This window comes from Rhinopithecus roxellana, chromosome 1 (assembly GCF_007565055.1).
Source record: "Rhinopithecus roxellana isolate Shanxi Qingling chromosome 1, ASM756505v1, whole genome shotgun sequence".
Classification (NCBI taxonomy): domain Eukaryota; kingdom Metazoa; phylum Chordata; class Mammalia; order Primates; family Cercopithecidae; genus Rhinopithecus; species Rhinopithecus roxellana.
The window spans coordinates 167,473,973-167,495,503 of record NC_044549.1 but is presented as its reverse complement, the minus strand read 5'-3'; the positions used below and the strand labels follow the sequence as shown (position 1 = coordinate 167,495,503).

Here is a 21,531-nt window from a genome sequence, read left to right as displayed (position 1 = left end):
TGTCCTATCTACACATGTTCCATAGGTATTCTGACATAAAAACAAAACCAAAAAGCAAATATTTTAATTTTATAAGTTTTAACAAATTTTGCATTTGTTTTTCACCAGTCAACTACCTATTGCCAAAGTGTCATAAATACTCAATGAATGTTTTTAAACTTTTCCCTAATTTCAAAAATCATATAAGTTTATTACAGAATATTCAGAGACAAAAGCTCTAAATAGTGCTATTCAAAATGTCCACAGATTGGTGCTAATCTACAAATGATTTGCTACCCATATGCAAGAAGTACAGAAATTTTTTGTTTGTTTACAAGGGCATAAAAATGAAGCAAGAAGTACAGAAATGGAATGTTTGGTATATAGCAATTTGATACTGCCATGAAATTTTCAGTGTATTTTACAAAAGTTATTGGTCCATAAGGGATTGGAAATTAAAACAAAAACATTGTTCTTTACTGTACGTAATTTGAGAATCACGGATGGTTGTTAAATACAAAGAAAATTTTATTCTCAACTCTTTATTCTGTGTATTAGATTAGAGTTTCTCAGTCTCAGAACCATTAACACGTGGGACCTTTTCTTAGTGGAGTTTCCTTGAGCACTGCAGAACATTCAGCATTCCTGGCTTCCATGCTACACTGTGTTACAAGTGAGCCTCTCTTTCTTATCACTTAAGAAAACTGAACTATAAGATAATCTTACATTTATCAAAGCTACTTTTAGATAAATGAGGCATCTTTTCCTGACACTCAATGTATTTCACGGGTGATAAACATGTCAGTACCACCAGGATGATATAACCTACTGGTTCAAAACTGCTTGAGCTATTTTAATCTATTCTTTTCCTTACAGCTTTCAGATCTCTACATGCTCGGTCTTTCTCTGGGCGAATTTTCTAGTTTCTTCCTTCTTTCACAATTGTTTAAAAATTCTTATAAAATACACATCAGTTCCCATATAGTTTGTTTTTGTTTTGTTTTTTAAAAAACAAAGTCTTGCTCTGTCACTCCGGCTGGAGTGCAATGGCACTATCAAAGCTCATTGCTGCTTAGAACTCCTGGGCTCAGCAATCCTCCTGCCTCAGCCTCTGAAGTAGCTAGGACTACAGGCAAGCCACCACACCTGGCTTTTTTTTTTTTTTTATGAAGAGATGGGGTCTCACTGTGTTGACCCGGCTGCAATCCTTCCACCTGGGGTGTCCTAAAGCCCTGGTATTACAGGCGGGAGCCACTTCGACTGGCCTTTGTTATTTTTGATATATGTTGCTTCCATTTAACTACTGATATACAATATAGATTTTCCTCCTTAGTTTCTAGTGAGATTTATTTATTTATTTATTTATTATTTATTTATTTATTTTTTGAGAAAGGGTCTCACTTTGCCACCCAGGCTAGAATGCAGTGGCATAATCATGGGCTCAAGCCATCCTCCCACCTCCACCCACCAAATAGCTGGGACTACAAGTGTCTGCCACCACGCTTGACTAATTTATTTATTTATTTATTTATTTTTTTAAATTTTATTGTTTTTTGGGGACGGAGTCTCACTCTGTCGCCCAGGCTGGAGTGCAGTGGCCGATCTCAGTTCACTGCAAGCTCCGCCTCCCGGGTTTGTGCCATTCTCCTGCCTCAGCCTCCCGAGTAGCTGGGACTACAGGCGCCCGCCACCTCGCCCGGCTAGTTTTTTGTATTTTTTTTTTGTAGAGACGGGGTTTCGCCATGTTGCCCAGGCTGGTCTCTAACTCCTAAGCTCAAGTAATCTGCCCACCTTGGCCAACCACAGTGCTGGGGTTACACGAGTGAGCCACTGTGCCCAGTGAGCAATTTTATTTTTATATCATCTCTGGACCTCACATTAATCTATTTTTCTCAGTAAAAGAATACTGCAAACAGGGTCCAGCAATGACAGTCACATCCAGTTCCTCAAATTCTATCTTTTTTCTTATTAAATATGTTGAGTAAACTGACCATGGTTTTGTGCATAGACTGATACCAAAGGCCTGACCCTGAAGCCCTCAAAGACTTAGAGGGCTGTAGGGACATTAGACTTCAAACCCATCATATCCCCTTTCCTATCCTTGGAAAAGCAACGCACAAAGACTTTCTTAAACTCTTCTCAGCATTATTCCAGTGTGTCCACTATCCTTTGAGCTCATTGCCACACCCCTCATCTTTCAGAATCTTGAACCCGGGAGGCGGAGGTTGCAGTGAGTCAAGATTGCGCCGCTGCACTCCAGCCTCATCATCAAGAGCAAACTCCGTCTCCAAAAAAAAAAAAAAAATCAGAAACAAGCCATTAGTAAACATTCCTAATGAAGATTATGATGTTAAATGTCATTATTTGCATGCAAAGGTTTCCTCCTCAAACTAAACCTCAGCATTTTCGGTTTCACTAGATTTAAAGCAGAAGTGAGTCTTCGTTACAAGGGCACCTCTTTTTTCTGACTAGTGGGGTTTAAATAGCTTAGTGGCTTTCCAGGTGGTAAGTCTCAGCTAATGAGCTCTGGAGAACCCAGCCTATCAGTTCATTTATGGAGTCCCTTGGCATCCTTGTACTGTGAAGAGCTGTAAGGCCTCAAAGGGTGAAAAAGGTGAGTTGAGAAGGTGTCACAGAGCACGAAGGTGGCCCCCACATAGGTCACAATTATGTAGCTGTGAACAGGCTACATGTTGCATCTTTCATAGCATCTGCCACAAAATAAGGGCTCAACATATTTTCCCTTCAATTTACTTTAAACATCATTACCATTGCCTAAATGAAATATTACTGACATGGATTTTAAAAACTGCACATGTAACTAATGTCTAAAATTGGGTCACAGGAAACATAACCTTGAAACGGAGAAGAATTTCCTCTTAGACTTCATGATAATTTACCAACCACTTAATGCACCAGGGGCTGAGGGGAACAGAGAACCTAATTAATTAATCACGGTGACCTGATAAATGAGGTAACACCATAAAGCAAGTGGCGCTCCTTTAACCTCAGTTCCATTTCCCTCCCCCAACACCATGTCTCTCCGTTAAGACACATCATTTGATCTGCAGAGTTGAGGTGGGTACTCATTCAAAATGAATCATCAAACTTGCCTCCCAATTCCCGAAATCTACAAGGTCCCCTAGACCTCTAAAAGTGCAATTTTGCTGACAGGAAAATGAAGCTAATTACTCTCATCCAAGGCGATAACCTCCACGAATTCTTAAAGAGTTTATATAGTAGAGTCCAAGTATTAATATAAAAACCGTAACTTCAAAATACTATAATGTTTCAATCAACAAAAGTGGGCAGAAGAAAACATTAAAAATTTTAAAACCCACCACTTCAGAAGCATATGCTTTAGTACTCGGATAGTCTCAACATGGGAAGAAAACATCACTTTGTCAGTGACTAACTTCTGGTAAGTATGTGGAAATGTAAGCCACTCCGCTCGAGAAAATGCACGCAGGGGGAATGACACGCGCGGTGCGGTTACCGTTGTGTCCTGGTATCTGAGGTCGTTAAACGACGAGAAGAGCGGCAGTGTCTGCAGCACGCCTTCCTACCTCTCCTCCGCCCGGCCCCGCTTCCGGGACTCCAGTTCACCCGCAGCACCCTGACTGCAGGTGCCAAGTCACAACTGCAAAGAAACTTCCTCTTCTCGAGCGGGGGTGGGACTTGGCCGGGTCCCGAGGCCCCTGGCTGACGGGCTCGGACGTTAGGAGCAGAACCAGCTCCAGGTCCCGGTCTGTCCGGGCGTCGCTGCCCTCCGAAGCTCAGGCCGGACGCCCCCAGTCCCTGGCCGAGCAAGGCGCCGCGGCCCACCCACCCCGGTACCCGCCGTTCGACCCCGTTGCCCTGCACCTGAGGATGTTGTCAGCATAGGTGAGCAGCAGCTTGGAGGCCTCCAGAAAGGTTTCCGGGGTGTTCTGGCAGAGCTCGGCCACGGCCGGGGACGCCGAGCCTGAGGAGCTGCCCAGCGCCGCCGCCGCCATGCTTGAGCGCCAGCGGCCGCCGCCGCCCCTCGCGCTCCGTGTCCCACACTGAGCAGGCGCTTCAGCGCGCAGCGGCTACCGCAGCCACCGGGAGGGGCGGGGTCGGGGGCCTGGGGCGGGAGCAGGGCAGCTCGGCTGGGAGCTACTGCTGCCCCTTCGGGAGGGGCGAGGGGCTGTTCGGAGCAACGTGGGGGCCCTCGGCCGGCTGGGGCCTGGTGGTACAGGTTGGGGAGGGGTTCCGCAGGGAGGGCGGGGCCTGGGCGCCGGGGCTGAGGGGCGTGGGGCTGGAGGAGGGGGTTGTCGAGTCCTTAGGACGGATGAGCTCGGCTGGAGGGGAGGTCGGTTTTAGTCTAGAGGTACCGGGAGAATGGTGCTGGCACGTGCCACTCAGAAACCCGGATCCCTCAGCGCCCCGGGGCCAGCCTAATTGATCCAGCTATTAAGGTGGAGAAACCGCATGTACCTCTCTCCTTTCCCCACAAATAAAACGACCTTAGAGCCTTCACTTCGCAGATTGTCAGGAGGTTCTACATAGATGTGGATGCAAGACCCCAGAAGGAAGGAGCAACAAACGTCAAAAGCAAAACCATGGCTATGAACTCTGCTGGGTTTGTTACGTGTATTCTTTTCACAATTTGGCGAATGACTGAAAATCTAAGTCCCAGCTCAACTAGTATATGATTCCTCTGTAAGGAAGTGTATTTTTAAACCGTAGGTTGCAACGTCATAATGGATTGTGGATTCGGTTTACTGCGTGGTGACCAGCGTAAAACACATGCATAATAATTACGCAATATTATAGAATGTCGGGGGCGGGAAGGGAAGAAAATAAAAATTTGCATCCCACACAGTAAGGGGTATTATTTTGTGACTTGCTTTTTAGGTATATCATGTGATCAAGGTCTTTTATTCCTCTTAGAAGATGCATCCCTAACTACTTTAATCCAGTCTCTGCCCCACCATGTCCTTGAAAGTGTACTTTACCACTGGCTTCCTTCTTTGCAGAAATTCCTTTTCAACCTCACCAAGTATTTGTCTTGACTTTATTTCTTAAGATAAGTGATTTGCCTGAATAACTTCTTTTAAATTTCTTGATGTTTCATCTGTTTGCTTTTAAGACTTGAAATTTTCTTCCAGAATCTCCGAGCAAGACCCTAAGCTATGCCATCCACTTCAATGACTATTCGTCTCCCAGATATACGTACGCTTTTAATAAATATGTAGATCTTTGGACCAGCTTCCAAGTATGGCGTGTTCAACAGATAGTAGTGCGTTGCTAACTTCTGTAACTAAAATTTTCAGTGGCTTAACACAAGAGTAATTTCTTTCTGGCTCATATAACAGTTTAATAATGCAGGTGTCATAATGTCAGTGGGCCCAGTCTCCTTCCATCCCTTAGAACAGGGGTCAAGAAACATTTTCTGTAAAGGGCCACATAGTAAGTGTTTTAGGCTTTGTGAGCCATAAGGTCTGTCTCAACTATTTAACTCTGCCTCTACAGTTGTAGCTCCACAGACAATACTTGAAAATAAATGGACATGGTTATGTTCTAGTGAAATTTTATTTACAAATCCAGGCAGCCTGCTTGGACAAAAAAAAAAAAAGTCACACCTACTTTTAACCACATAAGCCCAGAAATGACATACAGCATTTTCTCTACTATATCATTGCTAAGAATGAGGCCTCATCAAGATAAAAGAGGGTGTTTCAGTAAGGCCAGATTTACAAAAAATAAAAATAAAAATAAAAAAACATAAAAAGATAAAAGGGGAGAGTCTGGGAAATGTAGTCTCCTATAACTACACAATGGATTAGGGGCTTGGGTCTGGGGATATAGCTATCACAAACTTTATTCCTCTTCATTTGGGTTTCTTTTTTCCATTGATACATTTATTTATACTTTACTAATTATATGAGAATAATATATATTATGCAGTATTTGTGACTTTTTAAAATGCAACAGAACTCTTTTTTTTTTTTTTTTCAAATAAAAATTTAGGGGCTGGACATGGTGGCTCATGCCTATAATCCCAATACTTTGGGAGGCTGAAGTAGGTGAATCGCTTGAGCCCAGGAGTTCGAGACCACCCTGGGCAACATGGCAAGACCCCATCTCTACCAAAAAAAAAAAAAGAAAAAGGAAGATTGTCTATATACAAAACACCAAAGTGGAAATGCTCTGGTATTGAAGCAGAGGTGTCAAGTAAAGGGCAGAAAGCTGCTAGCTCAGGCTTCCCTCTGACAGATAGAATAGTCATAGGGTACTTTTGTGGGGGAACAAAATGACTTGTTTTTCTCTTCATAATAGTTTGTTTCCTCAACTAAAACGCTATCTCACTGTAAGTTATCGCTAGTTTTGTCTTCCCTATTTGATTAAAAGTCTCTTGTGCCATCTGTCTCAGACTGCTTTGCACACAGCAGGTTCTGAATAAAGAGTTGTTGGTTAATCACTTAATGTAGTCACACAATAGTGAATCACTATACAAATTCCTGAAAGACTTCAACCCCTCTCCTTGCTAATGGTTTTTATGGAGGTTAACTTTTTAATATCACCAAACCAATCCTGGGAAAAATTTAGAGAGTTCTTTTTTCTGTTTTATTAAAGAATAGTGTTAGCCAGGCGCGGTAGTGCACGCCTGGAGTCCCAGCTACCTGGGAGGCTGAGAGGCAGGGGAATCGCTTGAACCCAGGAGGCAGAGGTTGCAGTGAGCTGAGATCGCCCCACTGCACTCCAGCCTACGCGACAGAGCAGGACTCTCTCAAAAAGAAGAAGGAAAAAAAAAAAAGAAGAATGCCATGATACATCAACTCTAAAAATGATGTTTTTAATAAAGGTGAAATCCTGGAAAAAAATATCTTTATTTTGGGACAAATATAAATAAATAAAATAAAATAAAAGAACAAGAATTTCAATGCTGATTTAGTACTAGACCATTCTTTGGTTGTTTGAAACAACGATGGGTATAAAAGGTAGGGTAACTTACTCAGCTTTTCTAAAGGAAACGGAAGAATTAGAGTATCTCCAACTTGATTGAAGTGGAGGAAGCAGCCAGGAAAATGAGAGACAAAGTCCCTTATTATAATGGATTCCCTTAATAGTTTTATAAATGGCGGTATTCAAAAGAGATTATAGTTACTCAAGAACTTTAACGGAAGTGTTACTAAAGAGTTATTTGGAAGGACTTAAATTTCAGATGTTTTTTTAAAATGGTGATTTCTATGATTTTATGGACTGTACATTTTTATCACAATATTAATGCTATGGCATTGGTTTTCACAAAAGTCATTTGGTGAGATATGCACAAAAAGTGCATGTGTACTCTCAAATATAAGGATAAATGTTGATTTATTCATTCCATAATTCACTTATTCATCATATATTTATGAAGTGACTACTAGTTGCTCAGCACTGTGAAGGAGACAAGCATGGTCCCTACTTTCATAGAAGTCATAAGTTTACAGCAGTGGTTGGACAAGCAACAGCAGCATCAGCAGGAAACTTGTCAGGAAAACAAATTCTGAAGCTCCATCTTTAAAGGTGGGGCCCAGCAATCTGTGTGGTAACAAGCCCTGCAGGTGATTTTGATACACAGGAAACTTGGAGAACTACTAGTTTAGACAGAGGGAAATTTCATTGAGGGCTGCAGTTTCAGTGATGGGGGACAATTTGAACAGAGGCCTTAAATTGAGAGGTTGAGAAGGTGAGAAAGGAGAGGACTTGCTAGCTGTGAGGGACTCCCCACCCTCCTTAAATCATGTACAGTATCCTAGTAATGTTTCCTTCTCAACATCTCCTACATCTCTCCTCGCCATTGCCCTGAGAGCCTCATCGTGTTGCATCCATTCTTTCTTCCCTGTGTCCATTTCCACATCCTTCCAATCCACCCTACTCATTTGTGCAACAGTGATCTTTCTAAAGCACCCATCTGATCATGTTGTTCTCCTGGTAAAAAGTTTTCTATGGCTCCCTCTACCCACATTCTAAAGTCAAATGGTGTCAGGAACCAGGCTGGTAACTTAAATATTTTAAGTGGCTTTGTTCAAGACAAAGAGGAGTAAGAGAGACTCCGGTGAAGGGAATGAGAGAGTTTACCATGTCTTTTCGAGAGGAGTTTAGAATCAATAAAAGAATGTTGCACTCCAAATTATACCATGGAGGCTAGCATATGCTCTCTGAACTACAGGATTAAATCCAAAGTCCTCAGTATGATACCCCAGGCTTTTGTGACCTGGGCCCTGCCTTACTCTCATGCTTTTACTGTTGCTTTGTCCCACACTTCAAATTTGACATGGGCCACATACTTAGCTGTTTGTGGAAGATACCATGACACTTCATTTCTCCAGGCCTTTTTTCTACTCTTCCTGCCAGGATGCCCTTTCCCACCCAATTTACTAGACAAATATTCATTTCCAAGATGCAGTTCAAGGATCATTTCTCTGAAGCCTTTTCTGATTTTACAAGGTAGCACGGACCTCATTGTCTCTTCTGTGTTACAATAGTTCCGCTACAGCTCTTGTTTCTGTAGTTTGCACTTACTTGTTTCTAATGGGTTGACCACGAACTTTATTAGACCAAGAACTTCTTGAAAGCAAGAGCCATACCTCTACTCAGTTTTGCATTCAAACTTAAAGCATTGATAGCAAGAAAATGAATGGTTGTTGAAAATACCAAAAGTACAGAGATGAGAAAACTTAGGATCAATCAAGACATGTATAGTATGAAAATCAGTTTGCTGGGTGGAAAGCTCAATAGAGAGTGGGAGCCATAACTGGAAAGATAGTTTTGAATCAGATTACAAAGAATTTAAGGCAGACCTAAAAAGTCTTAATAGGAGGGTAGGATAAGCAGAGCCCATTTGAAGATTTTGGTGCAAGAAGACACCATGGGATTGTAGCAGGAAATATGGTACCAAATATGTAAAGCTATAAAATATCATAAAATTTCCCACCCTTTTCCAGATCAAAGAAAAGGTGATGAGGTAGATACAAAAATGACGGGTTTTTTACTTTTTGGAAAGATTTTGTCACCTCTTAGCCAAGATGATTTTGTGATATTACAAAAGAAATAGCACATTAAAATTGTATGTTTCATATGAGTTCAGCTTCAGAGAAAGTATTGTAGGTATTTTCACACTATTATTTTAAAGACAGCAATGAAAAAGAGATCAAGTTTAGGTACTTACTCATCAAGTGTTAGTTTTTTTTATAACACGTGTTTAATTCTTCTTAAAGTAACTCTATTTGTCACTGAATGAGGATCATACTAGAGGTGACTGGTTAGGCCTGGGACGAAGGTCAAACTGGACTTTGCTGAATTATTTTAAACAAAATAGATTTCCAAACTCATTTAAATCCAGGACCAACCTGGAAAAGCTAAGCTTGACTCACATTCTTCTGCAGGGGTAGGAAAGAATGCAGAGGACTCTACTTGGAAACAATGGCTTCAAGAGGCATTACCCAGAAAGAAACATAATATGACTAGAAGGTCCAGATGAAGATTCTATGGTCAACCATTTTTCTAAAGAAGAGCAAGGACTAAACTCATGCCTGGGATAGCATGTGAAAAACAGATGTTCAATGAATACCATCTTGTCGACTTCTTGCTTTTTTTACATTTTCATGTTGTATTTTCCCTTTATCGATTTGCAATCCGCTCTGAGCAAACAGTTAATGAATTTTTCAGACACTTAGAAACAAAAGTCTCCATTGTTACAATGGGTGTGATATTTTTAAGTACTGTCTCAAATCCGGTGATAATTTTTTTTTTTTAAGTGAAAGAAGTTTATTAGGAAAGTAAAGGAACAAAGAATGACTACTCCATAAGCAGAGCAGCCTGGTGACAACTTTTAAAAAGTAAAAACTTTACTACAAAACCATTTGTTTATTGTAGAAAAGCTTTATTAAATAAAGCCAAGCAAAAATGAGGGAAAGATCACAATCATTATACATCTTGGAGATCTTTAAAGAATTATTTTTGAAAAAAACGGATATATACTGTTTTGTAACTATGTCTCCTAACAAATAGTCTCAACATCTCATTAATAAATATTCACCCGTAGAGTTATTTTAAACGGCTGCATGACATTTGGATGTACCACAAGATACACAACAAATTTCCTGATGTTGGCCATTTTGGTTAGTTCTTCTTTACTCACAAGTACTAATAACGTTGCGAGATATAGCAATAACTTTGTAACTGCAGTCATTTCCTTAATTCTTTCTTACAATTCCAGTAGAATACGATGGTGTCCCTTCTCCGACAAAAAGGAATGTTTGGGCATTATTACTGCCAAAGAAAAATGCCTTTCTGATGGGTGAAAATGCTATCTCATCGCATTATTTGCAGGTCCTTGATTATCGGCGAGTCACTGAGGTTCCGAGAGAGGTGTCTCTGCTAAGGCAAACAGCGACCCAGCCACCTCCCAAGGTCTGACCTCCGCCAAGGTGACGCGGCGTAAAGTCAACCGGCGGAAGGGGAGTCGGACGAGACGCGTGCGTGGGAGCGCGCATGAGCGTACGTGGGAGCGCGCATGAGCGTACGTGGGAGCGCGCATGAGCGTACGTGCGCGTGCGCGTGCGCTCGAGCGCGTCATCGCCTAGGACGGTGGCGAGTGTGTCTGGAGCTGTAAACGTGTTACAGGTATCGCTCGCTACCCTCCTCCTTCGCCCCTCCTTTCCTCCTTTACAGTGAAATCCAGTCAGGGTTGAATTTCGAGAGGGGAGTCCGAGGACTTAGGGCCTGATTTCTTTTTCTGTCGCCATGCTGCTTCAGGTGTGTACATGTGTGGTGGTGACTGAGGCAGTACAGGGAGTGACTACACCCTATTACTCCCGCTCCTGGCCTTTGTGGTACCCTTGAAGTGATCCACCAGTCCTAACCCCTCCTTCCACAGATGATTCAATTGGAGAAGTTTAGAGGAGTGGAAAGACTCGCCCCCTTCCCCCAGTCTTGGTCACAGAGTCTGTTTCCAACCCACATATCCAGACGCTCAGTCTAGGGCTCTTGGCCCTGGGTGGCGTTTTGAAAAGGCTCGTTGTCCTTAATTATTGAAGATTGATAAAGCCCACTTACTTACTTAAGAGAATATGCCCTGAAATGTGTTTTCTGTGCCACTGACACCAGAAATGCTATTTAGAAGAAGTTATCAGTAATCCTGACAAAGGATGCTTCCTGCAACTCATATCAGGCTGGAGGTGCCTTTATATTTTTCACTGAATTACTGTTTTGGTGAATCGAATGAATCATCAATTCATTTATTTGTCTTCAAATGTCTGAGGGCACTTACAGTCTAGAAAAGGAGATAAGTTTAAACAGGTAGTTTGATGTTAAGGTATAAATTGAAATTATGTACCATTTTCCCTGTGTTCATTAGCAGCTCATATCAAGCACCCAAAGGAACACCTTGGATGTTTTTCCTTAGGCCCTTAAGCTATTTAAAAGAATACCTCCTAGATGTGTTGTGGTCTTTCACAGGAAAGTGTTTCTGATCATCTGAATCTCAATCATGTCCAATTGCCTGCAAAATTTCCTCAAAATTACAAGCACTCGTCTTCTGTGTTCAAGATTATGCCAACAGTTAACAAGAAGTAAAAGGAAGTTTTTCGGAACTGAGCCAATATCCAGATTGCATAGGCGAGTTGTCATTACCGGCATTGGCTTAGTGACTCCTCTTGGTGTTGGAACTCACTTGGTTTGGGATCGTCTTATCGCAGGAGAGAGTGGAATTGTTTCACTGGTTGGTGAAGAGTATAAGAGTATCCCTTGCAGTGTTGCTGCTTATGTGCCAAGAGGTAGTGATGAAGGTCAGTTCAATGAACAAAACTTTGTGTCCAAATCAGATATCAAGTCCATGTCTTCTGCCACCATCATGGCCATTGGGGCTGCAGAATTAGCCATGAAGGATTCTGGCTGGCATCCTCAGTCAGAAGCTGATCAAGTGGCTACTGGTGTTGCAATTGGCATGGGAATGATTCCTCTTGAAGTGGTTTCTGAAACTTTTTTGAATTTTCAGACAAAAGGTTACAATAGAGTTAGCCCATTTTTTGTCCCTAAGATTCTGATCAATATGGCAGCAGGCCAGGTCAGCATTCGATATAAACTCAAGGGCCCAAATCATGCGGTATCCACAGCCTGTACCACAGGAGCTCATGCTGTGGGAGACTCTTTTAGATTTATAGCCCATGGTGATGCTGATGTGATGGTGGCTGGAGGTACAGATTCTTGTATTAGCCCTTTATCTCTTGCTGGGTTTTCCAGAGCCCGGGCTCTGAGCACAAACTCAGATCCCAAGTTGGCCTGTCGACCATTTCATCCAAAGAGAGATGGTTTTGTAATGGGAGAAGGTGCAGCTGTGCTGGTGCTGGAAGAATATGAACATGCTGTTCAAAGAAGAGCCCGGATCTATGCAGAAGTTTTGGGCTATGGACTCTCAGGTGATGCTGGTCACATAACTGCCCCTGATCCTGAAGGAGAAGGTGCCTTAAGGTAAAAATGGGTTATTTCCTTCTAAATATTTCTCTAAATAAGACACTTTATTGGGAGTCCCAAATTAGGGAAAATTGTAGTGTCTGGCCTTGGTGTACCGAATCTCTATTGTTTTAATTTTTAGAGTAAACAAGATTATTTAATTCTTTGCTTAAGATATTTGAAGTATTTCAAAGCATTTGAACATCCTTACAAAATTGCATTTGAGTTAAAACCAATGGAGTTGCGAAAAAGACCATGTGTGCCTTTGCCAACTTTTCATGCCTCCATTTTTGCTTAAGCATCAGTGTGCTCGCTCACAAAGTCCTCTTCTTTGACCCTTCATCAGACTTGGAAAGTAAAGTCAACCCTTCTAGATGTGTCTGGTCTTTGCTCCATTTCAACAGGATTCTGTTCTTTTCAACAGGATTCTATTCTTTTCAAATCAGCACTTCTCAAACTATAATCACCTAGGGATCTTATTTAAAATGCTGATTCTGATTCTGTGGGTCTAGGGTAGTGCTTGAGATTCTGTTTTGTTTTGTTTTTTTAAAGACAGGGTCTCTCTTTATTGCTTATGCTAGTCTTATCTCACTGCAGTCTCTAACTCCTGGGCTCAAGCAATCCTGTCACCTCAGCTTCTTGAGTAGCTGGGACTATACGAATGCACCACTGAGACCAGTTTTTTTTTTTTTTTTTTTTGTAGAGATGGGGTTTCACTTTATTTCCCAGACTGGGAGATTCTGTAGTTCTAGCAGGTGATGGTGATACTGCTGGTTTAAGGACTACATTTAAGTTAACTGTTATAGATTAGTGCATTTAAAATGAAAAAAAAAAGTCCCTGATAATGTGTTAATAGATAGCTAATAGCTATTAAATCATATTATGTTTTACTTAGTTAAATTAGCCAGAGTTAGCAACCTTTTCTGTAATGGGAAAAATATAGTAAATATTTTTGGCTTTATGGGCCATGGAGTCTGTTGCAACTAATCCACTCTGCCATTGTCATATGAAAGCAGCCGTAGACAGTATGTAAATGAGTGGGCGTGAATGTGTTCCAGTGAAAACTATTTACAAAAATAGGCATCTAGCCAGGGCCATAGTTTACCTACCCCTAAATTATATGTTTGAATTTTTATTTTGTTTTTGTTTTTCTTTTTTCTTTCTTTTTTTTTTTTTTTTTTAATAGAGTTGGGGTCTTGCTATGTTGCCAGAGCCAGAGCTGGTCTCAAACTCCTGGCCTCAAGCAGTTCTGCCTTGGCCTCCCAAAGTGCTGGGATTATAGGCGTGAGCTACCATGCCTGGCCTACTTTTGAATTTTAGTGAGTAGTTGCTGGTGCTAAAAATGTCATTCATAGTAACAAAATAGATGAAGAAATGGTTATAAGCTCACAGGAAACCTTTCAGCGTACTTCAAATTATACTCTGAGCTGGCTGTTAAGAAATATATATACACACACACGCGTACGTACGTGTATATTTCTCTTAGGAACTAAAGGAAGATGAGATCCAAAACGTTTTCAGAGGTTCTTTCAGATATATTGTTTACTCTTAAGTTTGTTTGGCTTAGTTTGCCTATGTAATTTTTTGTTTAGAATTCTTATGGCCTAAATAAAGAGGATTTGGAAAGATTATTTGAAACAATGAAACAGTAGATTATTGGGAAGTATGCCAAGTTTTAAATTTAAATGTGAAAGAAAAATCATAATTATAATTCTCATAAAAAATTGCCACACTCCAAAAATCCCTGGAAGAAAAATTATTCTAGTCTTGAGTCAACATGATATTTTTTCCCCAAGGAAAAATGCCAATGCAAATAAATGAAATTATATTTTATTTGAGATTATACAATCTTGCATTGGCTTGTGTGTTTAACTCTTGGTGATGAACCAGTCCAAGGTAGTGAGTGTGACTCTTTATTCCCATAGAGATGACATCCTAACTCACATGGTAATCCAAGATAGCATTCCGTTACTAGAACAAGGGATTCTTTTCATCCAGTGTACTTGGATACCTACATTTGTTTCACATAAGCCATACAGATAAAGAGACTTTTGTTAAAATTAAACTTAGTCCTGATGTATTTTCTTGTTTTATTAGGTGTATGGCTGCTGCTTTAAAAGATGCAGGTGTACAGCCTGAAGAGATATCCTATATAAATGCACATGCTACTTCCACACCATTGGGAGATGCTGCTGAAAACAAAGCAATCAAACATCTCTTCAAAGACCATGCATATGCCCTTGCAGTTTCCTCAACTAAGGGAGCAACAGGACATCTGCTGGGAGCTGCAGGGGCGGCCGAGGCAGCTTTTACCACATTAGCTTGTTATTATCAAAAACTACCACCTACTTTAAACCTGGATTGTACAGAACCAGAATTTGATCTCAACTATGTTCCACTAAAGGCACAGGAATGGAAAACTGAGAAAAGATTTATTGGCCTCACCAATTCTTTTGGTTTTGGTGGTACTAATGCAACACTTTGTATTGCTGGAATGTAGAATGAATCATTTGTAATTAAATACTGATTTTTAAATGTTATATGTGAAGAAATTATATATTTATACATTGATACCCAGATATCCTTTATGTTAGGGTTTCTCAACCTTGGCACTATTAATATTTGGATAAGATGATTGTTTGTCAGGAAAAGGGGGATTGTGCTGTACATTGTTGGGTGTTTAACGCCATCCTGATCCCTTCTTAATCTATTCTAATAGCACTCTCTTCCCCAGTTGTGACAACCAAAAGTGTTTCCAGATATTGCCAAATGTTTTCTGGGGGACAAAATAACCGCCGTACCCCACCGCCTATGAGAACCATGAATCTATATTTTCCTAATACTTTAGGTCAAACAATTTTCTATAACATTTGAGCTGCTCCTGTCCCTTTCAACTCCTCTTTACTAGGCAGGGTTGCTATACTATAGAACTCCAGGCATACCATTTCCATACAATACATGGGAAGGAATATAACAAAGTTTGCATCAGCATTCTTTGAGTAAAACTGTCAGCCAGTAATGATCTGTTTACTCCTTAAACACCTAGTCCTCTTTCCTTCATATTATTCATACTGTAAGTCAGTAATGAAATTTCTCTAAACTCCCAAGCCATCAATTCTCTGAAAGAAGAAACTGAAATTGATTTGACATTTCTTATTCTTTTTGTCTTTATGTTGGCACCTAGTGATTAACGGAGATAAAGAATCTTTGGGACGTGGAGCAGAAACTGTTCGAGACTCGGGTCACGTCCCCTTGGCTCTCCTCTAACTTTTTTGAAGCTTTGCTAGTTTCCTATGTTTTCCCAACATCCTACTACACATGTTGGTGGTCCCTCTACCTCTCTGCCTTGTTTTCTCTAAAGCCAAGGGATCTTGTTCATCCGCAGCAGCCTGGAACTGTTGGTAGGGGGAAGGGAACATATTCCCCAGAGGCAATACTCAACCAGTGAGGAATGAGGACAGTTGGTGGCTAAATGCCTCAGCCTCCTTTCAGAAGGATATCTATGGTTCTCCACAGTTCTTCCCAGGGTCCCCAGTGAAACAGAGCTTTAGTTACCCACAGTATTAGCTAGCTCTAACACTCGTTCTCTGGCTTTTATTTTCCCTTTCCCATTCTCCCTGATTTTTAATCTTGTTCCCATGAATCACCTCCCAAACAAACCGCTTTTTCTCAGGTTCTGCTTTCTGGGCAACTCAAACTAAGGACGTTTATGTTGTAGTGGGGTTTATATATCAATGGTATAGAATGAATAGGGGATAAACAGGATGTGTGTATTTCTGCTGAACTGAATAGAGTTTCCCACATTGCAGTAGACTGGACACATTGCCTACCCACTGACTTTGACTATAGTACTTTATCCCCTTTATGCCAAAGGCTCCAGCTGTGTGTTCATATAACTATAATTGGTTTTAATTTTCATGAGCACACATTTATTCATTCAACTGAAGTCTGTTGGGTGCTAACATAGACCTGACTTTGTACTGGTTACCAGTGATGATGAGAGTATGTCAGAGAAGGTTTCGTAAAGGAAGCTGAGACTGTAAGGATGAATAGGTCTTAGCCAGGTTGAAGGAGAAGATAGAGAAGGGAGCGTGTTCCAGTCAGAGAATTCAATGTGGGAAGGTTTAGAAGTCAGAATGTTTGTACTAAACATAGGTACGTATACCCTGAGATGGATTAGGAAATAATGGCAGAAAATCTGGAAAGGCAGGTCACAAATAACTACAAGTTTTGTTCAAGGCAGTGAGGGTAATAGGAAGCCATTTAAGGTTTGGGATGGTGTGATGGCTTTGTAATGTGTTGGTTTGGCTAGGCTGACCTACATTTCACAGCATTCCTTTTGTTGTATGTCCTTGGTTAGGGTGGGCCATAAGAAATTCTTGTGGGAGATTTGGAGGATGGAAGTGAAGCAGCAGCTATTTTGTAGCTCATGCATGTTGCTTATCAGCTGGCTCATCTTGGTGTGAGACTGGCTGAGCCTTCAACTGCTTCACCTTTCCCTGGATCCTCTGTCAGTTTCCCTGACTCCTGGACCAGGTGTGTGTTTAGTTCCATGATAATGAAGGACCTGACCTTCTGCCCCATACCACCAAAGTCAGAGGCCATGAGAACTGACAGATTTCTTTCTGTCACTTTCTGGATTCCATCTTGTTACTGGAATTTATATCCATCTTCCCTTCCCGACTGCCTGCCCTGTGGACTTCAAACTCCATCATCAGAAGATAACAAGTGAACATAACTGCATTACAGAAAGTTTAACCGGTTCTCACAGTTGTGTAACTGGTTACACAAACTGTCAAATTCCTGTAACAGATACCTATATCTGTCTTAGTGGTTCTATTTCTCTGAGTCAACACTGATACATGTGAAGAAGAAGGGGTTATTGGGGCTAACATAATCATATTTTCTTTTAGAAACATCACCCTGGCTGCAGAGTGAAGAACAGCTTGGAAGGAAGCTTTATTCCCATAAGGGAATACAATCAGACGGTATTGCAAAATGTTGGTAAGAAAAGATGGTGGCCTGGATGAAGAAGAATATTTTGACCCAAGTTTCTTCCAAAATTGAAAATCATGTGTTTTTAAAAAATCAACTTTACCAGGGCATAATTTATATATAAAATACAATTTATATGCCATTTTAAGTATCTAGGTCAATTAATTTTGATAGAAGTATGCACACACATGGAACCACCACCTCAGTGAAAGAACATTTCTGATACCCCAAAATTCTTTTTGCCCCTTTGCAGTCGGTACCCCCAGCTCCAGAAAATCACTGAAGAGCTTTCTGTTACTATAGGTAAGATGTACTTTTCTAGAATTTTAAATAAGTGTAGTTATACAGAACATAACCTTTCGTGCCTGCCTTCTTATAATATTTTTGAGGTTTATCCATGTTATTGTGTCAGTAATTCATTTCTCTTTTATTGCTGAATTTTAAAAATTCTTTTTTTTAAACTTTTTGAGATGAAGTTTCGCTCTGTTGCCCAGGCTGGAGCACAATGGCGCAATCTCAGCGCGCTGCAACCTCTGTGTCCCCGGTTCAAGCAATTCTCTTGCCTTAGCCTCCCGAGTAGCTGGGATTACAGGCACCTGCCACCACGCCCAGATAACTTTTGTATATTTAGTAGGGACGGGGTTTCACCAATTTGACCAGGCTGGTCACGAACTCCTGACTTCAGGTGATCCACCTGCCTCAGCCTCCCAAAGTGCTGGGATTACAGACGTGAGCCACCACGCCCGGCCCTAAAAATTCTTTAATCAGTATAGACACCTTTGACTTTTACTCTTTCCTTAGTCCCTACTTAGCTTATTTTTTTAACTTTTTACTGTCACTGTTTTTTTAAAAAAAGAATATATATTGCCTTTTGAACAGAAAAAAGACAGGATTTTTAAAAAATTATAGAACCAAGATAGTTTCTAAAGCAAAGAATTCTTCCGCCCCAAATCACAAATGTACAAGGGTTTAACAAAGGACCTACACATACACGTGCACACACACTTTTATAAATATTATTTAGATTACCAGAAATACTGCTAGAAATTTTAGAATTTCCTGTGATTTAGTGCCATGAGTATATGACAAGTTTTGGATCCAAATATCCTAACCTTATTCCCAGGGTCTTTATATTTATGGAAGAAATAAAACTTCAGGTAAAAATAATAATAGTTGATTCATATGTTTGTTCAGGTCTTCAGAAGCAGACATCAAAACAGAAATTTCTATGCAAGAAATTTGTTGTGAAGGATAGAGGGTGAGAGCAGAAGAAGGCAGAGAGATCTTTCCTTCCCACAACTAGGAAGGAGAGGGGCACAGGAATGAAAGGATTGGGTAGGAAGGGTGTCAATCTGAAGTGGCATTCTAATAAAGTTTTGGCCAGGCCAATGGGCAGTTTGCAGTCAAAATCTCTTGTTAAAGGTGTTCCACATCTCTCCAGAATGGTCCTGCATTAGGACTCATACCATGCGTGGTCATTGGCTATGAGCTGCCCAGGCACAGCAGGAGATCTGAACTGTCCATTTTTCATGGCCATTATAATCTACCCCTTGCACCACGGAGATCTGTTTCTCCAAGCAGGTTCATGGGACAGCTCCTTTATGGTTCCTGTGGGCCTCTCTTTCTGAGGAAAAATGTAGATGAGGGTAGTTAGTAGGATAAATAATAGCCTCTGAGGCTGCAGTTGGTCTCAGGTCCACAAATGCTATTCCTCCTCTCTCTAACCCACTATTCATTATAAATTCCCCTTGCCCTCAGCTATCATCTCTTCAGGCCTTGGTGGCTGGGTAGTATAACCCAAACCTTCAGTCCTCAGGAATGTAAGCCCTTAGCAATCATACCATTCCCTTTTCAGACAGTGGCAGCTGCGTGTATCATAGGGCACTGGGATCAGGAGGCAAGGAAATGCCAAGATACCCACGTAGATCATCTAGATTCCACATATATTTTCCCTGTCCTAATTGTGTGAACACAACACTACCTTCTCCAGCGGATTAGGGTCAACTATGACAGTTAGTATGTTGACTTCATGGTTCCTGGACACAAGAACTCCAAAGTGTCCTAGTGGCATCTACATCTTGTTGTTCAGGGTAATACTTGTGTCTCCTGGCAAGAGTGCATATCCTTTGGAGACCAGGACTTCCCACTTAAATTATTTAGTTAGCTTAAATAAAATCTTATTTAGTTGCAGTAATACATCTCTGCAATGCCAAGAATTGCAAAATAGGAAGTATGGAGTTCCTTATTGTGATTGAATCACTGGAAATGACTGTAAGTGGGGCCATTCATGTTTTCCAACTCCCTTTGTTTCTAAACCTACATGTTCTTCTTATTGCAGACTTAGCCCCATATAAAAGTTTTTGATGTTAGCATGTGCTGCATCTTGAGGATGGCACCACATCCAGTCAGAGTTGTCACTGAGTTGGTGATTCAGGTGTGCATTTAGAAGGCAGTTCCAGCTTCTTTGAGGGTGGCTTCTTCTGGGTGACGTAATATATGATACAAACTACGGAACCGTGGTCATAGGGCCATCTTATTTGCTGTGCAATAGGTCCCCCTGCTCAGGTGCTATGTCATAAGGGATTCCATGCCTGTGGATTATTTATTCCATAAGCTTGCAGATAGTGGTGCTGGCTCAGGCTCTGTGGGTAGGAAAGGCAAACCGATATCTGAAATAGGTATCTATCTATACCTATGAGGATGAACCACAGGTACTTCCTTTTGAGGTAGGTTGGACACTCAGAGGCATCAGTAGTGAGATATCTTGGTAAGTGGAAGTCCATATTGTTGAGCCCACAGGTAGCCTTCATTTCTGCCACTGTAGCCTCTTGATTCACATGCTTTTCATGTAAGTTATATGGCAGCCAATGACAAAGGCTGGCTACTGTCAATTGGCAAAGTCATTTTGTCTACTTGGCTATTTAGTCCCTCTACTATGATAGATACTTTCTGGTAGGTATAATTGTGTGATGCAGAAGTCTTTATCCTTCATTAAGTGTCTATATGTCCATCCACATGCCTCTACTCAAGATATTGTTCTGCTCTTTCAGTCCTTTTCCTTCTAGACCCCTGACTAAAGGCTAGGCCTTTGGACACTGCCCAGGAATTTTTATATATGCTTACTTCTTGGGCCACTTCTACTGTATGAAGTGAGTGACCAGATGAAGCTCTGCCTATTGAGAAGATTTTTCCTTCTCAACATCTTTCAAGGCTACCCCTTGAATGTGGCTGTGATGCAGCTGCCATTCATTTTCTACTTGAACTTCTACAAGATATCTTTAGGAGGTAGAATCAACAGGATTTGGTAATTGATACCTTCACCTTCCCCACCTAATTCCTTGCTTCTTAATCTTCCCTATTCTCCATCCCCACCTAGATAAATTCCACCAGAGAAGGGATTTTTGCTACTTCTTTCACTGCTGTAGTTCCTGTGTCTAGAACAGTACCTGGCACAAACTTGGTCTCAAAAAACATTGATGAGTGAACAATGAATGAATCTCAGTACATTGCTCCACCAACCACCTAGAGCTCAGATCACAAGACTAGTAAGAATCATTCTTGATTTCTCCCTTTTTATCTTTCCCTTTCCTAATCCTTCAACAAGTCTAGCCAATTGTATTTTCAAAATATGCCCTGAGTAGTCACTGTTCTCCATTTCTACCACTGTTATCCTTTCTTCCCTGAACTGCAAGCACCAACTTTTTGGTCTTCCTGCTTCCACTCTCCATTGCTTTCTAAGTATTATTCATTCTTGTAATAGCTGACAAATTGATCTTTCACAATATAAATCAGATCATGTTATTTCCCTACTGAAAATCTTCTGATGGATTCCCATTTGACTTAGGTCAAATTCAAACACCTTACCAAGGTTTATGAGACGTCACAGGACCTCCTTCTCTAATCTCACCTCATACTGCTCGTGTTCAAGCTGTGCTGGCGTATCAGCATGTGTAACCTCAAAAACACCAAGCTTACTTCTGCTCTTGTATGGGACACATTTTTATTTATGTGAAAATTATCTTCCTCTTTCTATTTGAGTTTCAGTACAAATATCTCTTCTTGAGAGAGGCCTTCTGTAGCCACCAATTCTAAAGT

At 41.0% G+C, this 21,531-nt stretch overlaps 2 protein-coding genes across 7 annotated transcripts in view; one reads left to right on the top strand and one right to left on the bottom strand.

The window, feature by feature from the left end:
* The window catches only part of NGLY1 (N-glycanase 1), a 67,965-nt gene extending 63,784 nt beyond the window's left edge, over nt 1-4,181 (bottom strand). For all 5 annotated transcript variants that reach the window (XM_010358006.2, XM_030933140.1, XM_010358007.2 and 2 more), the window contains exon 1: nt 3,844-4,181. In XM_010358006.2, coding sequence (XP_010356308.1) covers nt 3,844-3,974 — 131 coding nt within the window. In that variant the 5' untranslated portion in view covers nt 3,975-4,181. The remainder of the gene's footprint in view (nt 1-3,843) is intronic.
* On the top strand, nt 3,579-14,981 carry OXSM (3-oxoacyl-ACP synthase, mitochondrial). 2 transcript variants are annotated; one of them, XM_010358005.2, is made up of 4 exons: nt 3,579-3,864; nt 10,321-10,614; nt 11,449-12,459; nt 14,539-14,981. In XM_010358005.2, exons 3-4 carry the CDS (start codon nt 11,480-11,482, stop codon nt 14,939-14,941), a joined length of 1,383 nt encoding a protein of 460 aa, XP_010356307.1. In that variant the 5' UTR covers nt 3,579-3,864; nt 10,321-10,614; nt 11,449-11,479; the 3' UTR covers nt 14,942-14,981. The 2 variants fall into 2 exon arrangements, with proteins under 2 accessions (XP_010356307.1, XP_030789016.1); XM_030933156.1 differs by having other exon boundaries at nt 10,321-12,459.
* Nucleotides 14,982-21,531: the final 6,550 nt, after the last annotated feature.

Bases quoted from the DNA above. Each gene is read 5' to 3' on its own strand.
- OXSM (XM_010358005.2), top strand. From the start codon at position 11,480: ATGTCCAATTGCCTGCAAAATTTCCTCAAAATTACAAGCACTCGTCTT. The intron at 12,460-14,538 runs GTAAAAATGGGT...TTGTTTTATTAG, and splicing joins GAAGGAGAAGGTGCCTTAAG to GTGTATGGCTGCTGCTTTAA.